General features: G+C 47.3%; 1 protein-coding gene across 1 annotated transcript; it reads left to right on the top strand.

Annotated features, from left to right (window-relative positions):
• Positions 1-19: 19 nt before the first annotated feature.
• On the top strand, positions 20-1,225 carry LOC104948939 (ABC transporter F family member 4-like; the record flags this gene model as incomplete). Its single annotated transcript, XM_010775178.1, has 4 exons — positions 20-80; positions 141-382; positions 413-817; positions 848-1,225. Coding segments are annotated over 4 exons (1,086 nt in total), but the record flags the coding sequence as incomplete, so codon positions are not given.
• Positions 1,226-2,311: the final 1,086 nt, after the last annotated feature.

The raw sequence follows: 2,311 nt of genomic DNA, 5'->3' as shown, positions 1-2,311 counted from the left end.
GACGAGATCCAGAGAAAGAGTAGAGGAGAAGGGAGAAGAGGAGGTGAGGAAGAAGAAGGTGACTGAGGAGGAAGAGGAGACTGCAGGGAGGAAGACGAGGAGAAAGACAAGATCAAAAGAAAAGGAGGAGAAAGAGGAGAAGACCCCCAAACAAGATGGTGGCGAGGTGAGGAAGACGAGGAGAGAGACGAGGGAGGAAGAGGAGGTGAAGAAGGTGGCAGAGGAGGTGAAGAAGGTGACAGAGGAGGAAGAGGAGGTGAAGAAGGGGACAGAGGAGGTGAAGAAGGTGACAGAGGAGGAAGAGGGGGTGAAGAAGACGAGGGAACAAGAGGAGGTGAAGAAGACGAGGGAGGAAGAGGAGGTGAAGAAGGTGACAGAGGAGGTGAAGAAGGTGACAGAGGAGGAAGAGGAGGTGAAGAAGGTGACAGAGGAGGTGAAGAAGGTGACAGAGGAGGAAGAGGACAAGACCCCCAAACGAGATGGTGGCGAGGTGAGGAAGACGAGGAGAGAGACGAGATCCAGAGAAAGAGTAGAGGAGAAGGAAGAAGAGGAGGTGAGGAAGAAGAAGGTGACTGAGGAGGAAGAGGAGACTGCAGGGAGGAAGACGAGGTCAACAGAAAAGGGGGAGGAAGAGGAGGTGAAGAAGACGAAGGTGACGGAGGAGAAGAAACCAAAACAAGATGGCAGCGAGGCAAAGAAGACGAGGAGAGAGACGAAGTCGACAGAAAAGGAGGAAGAGGAGGAGGTGAAGAAGAAGGTGACGGAAGAGGAGACTGCAGGGAGGAAGACGAGGTCGAGAGAAAGGGAGGAAGAGGAGGTGAAGAAGGTGACTAGGGAGGAAGAGGAGGTGAAGAAGAAGGTGACGGGAAAGGAGGAAGAGGAGACAGGAGGGAGGAAGACGAGATCGACGGAAGAGAAGAAACCCAAACAAGATGGCAGCGAGGTGAAGAAGACGAGGACGAAAGAGAAGAAGGAGGAAGAGGAGAAGGAAGGACACGGGACGAAGAGGAAGAGGGAGGACGAGGAGGTGAAGAAGAAGAAGAAGGTGACGGCGGAGGAAGAGGAAGAAACTGCAGGGAGGAAGACGAGGAGAGCTGAGAAAGAGGAGGTGAAGAAAGCAAAGCATGCTGGGAAAGAAGAGACACAACACAAAGAAGAGGTAAAACATTCCGTTCAATTAACTTTATTGACTGGAACAAGACGACAGAACGTGGAGACTGCCTGTGTGACAAGTCTTTTTATTTCATTATAGTGTAAAATAATCGATGCCATTTCATAGATTGTAATATCACAGTACACTCACTACACTCCCCCCTCCCTCCCTCCACCCGCACATGCCCACACTAACGAAACCAAAAACATTTATAAACAGTGATGTCGGTTTTCGGCGCCTCCCGCTTTTTTAACGCTGATTTGGGTGACTTGTGTAATTCGTGGAGAACCAAATAGTTTTCGTTTTGGGTGGGGGGGGGTCCGTCAGTCCGTCCGACGGACAACTTCTCACTTCAAAAAAGAAGAAGAAATCTAGATCGCAAAATAATTAAACAAGCGAGTGCCTGTTTTTCCTGGCCAAGGACAGGTTCATTGAACACAACACGGGCGTAACGTGTCTTCACCATAGGTCTTCACGTGGTTATGTCTCGTCTGAAAGGAGTAACGGAGAGCATCGGAACGCTGCTCCAGCTCTTCAAATATTGCAGTACCCATAAGGAGCCGTACACACCGCAGTGTTTGCGAGGCTGTGTCTTTAGTTGTAAGCACAGTGGCGATCTGTTGTTATTAGCATCTGGTTAGCTAGCTATGCTAACGAATTTAAAGAGCTTTTCTACAACCAGGTGGAAGAGAGCTCTCTCCTGAGAGGCTCAAATAACCTCAGCTCAGTGAGGTTAACGCACACCTTGATATGATCATTATAGTTATTAATGAGACATTAGAGACTCAATTATTAACAGGTAAAAAATACTATATGACAGTAACAAAAGAAAGTTGTTAAAAATAACAAGAATAGAGTTTGAAAGGGGAGTGATTTGTAAAATATCCCAAAAGAAAAATCTGTCATTGTCAGATGGTATATTACGCTGTTTTTTTCTGCTTCGAATAGTTCTCTCTTTTTTCACCATACCTGTGTTTGCATCACTGATTAAAGCAGATTATTTTTTAACCCTTATCCTGGCTGCTTTGAATTTTTCCTTCTTTTGAGAACCCGCTCATATAGGAACGGCGCGGAGCAGAGATTCTGCCCCACAGCATGTTTAGCACTTCCGGTTCCTTCCTCAAAAGCAATGCATTTGTTCCATAGGGTTTTGGAAAT

The sequence above is a fragment of the Notothenia coriiceps genome, unplaced genomic scaffold, assembly GCF_000735185.1.
Source record: "Notothenia coriiceps isolate Sejong01 unplaced genomic scaffold, NC01 NC01_scaffold00015496, whole genome shotgun sequence".
Taxonomy (NCBI): Eukaryota; Metazoa; Chordata; class Actinopteri; order Perciformes; family Nototheniidae; genus Notothenia; species Notothenia coriiceps.
Note: the sequence above shows the minus strand (reverse complement) of the source record. Positions and strands in the feature narration are given on the sequence as shown.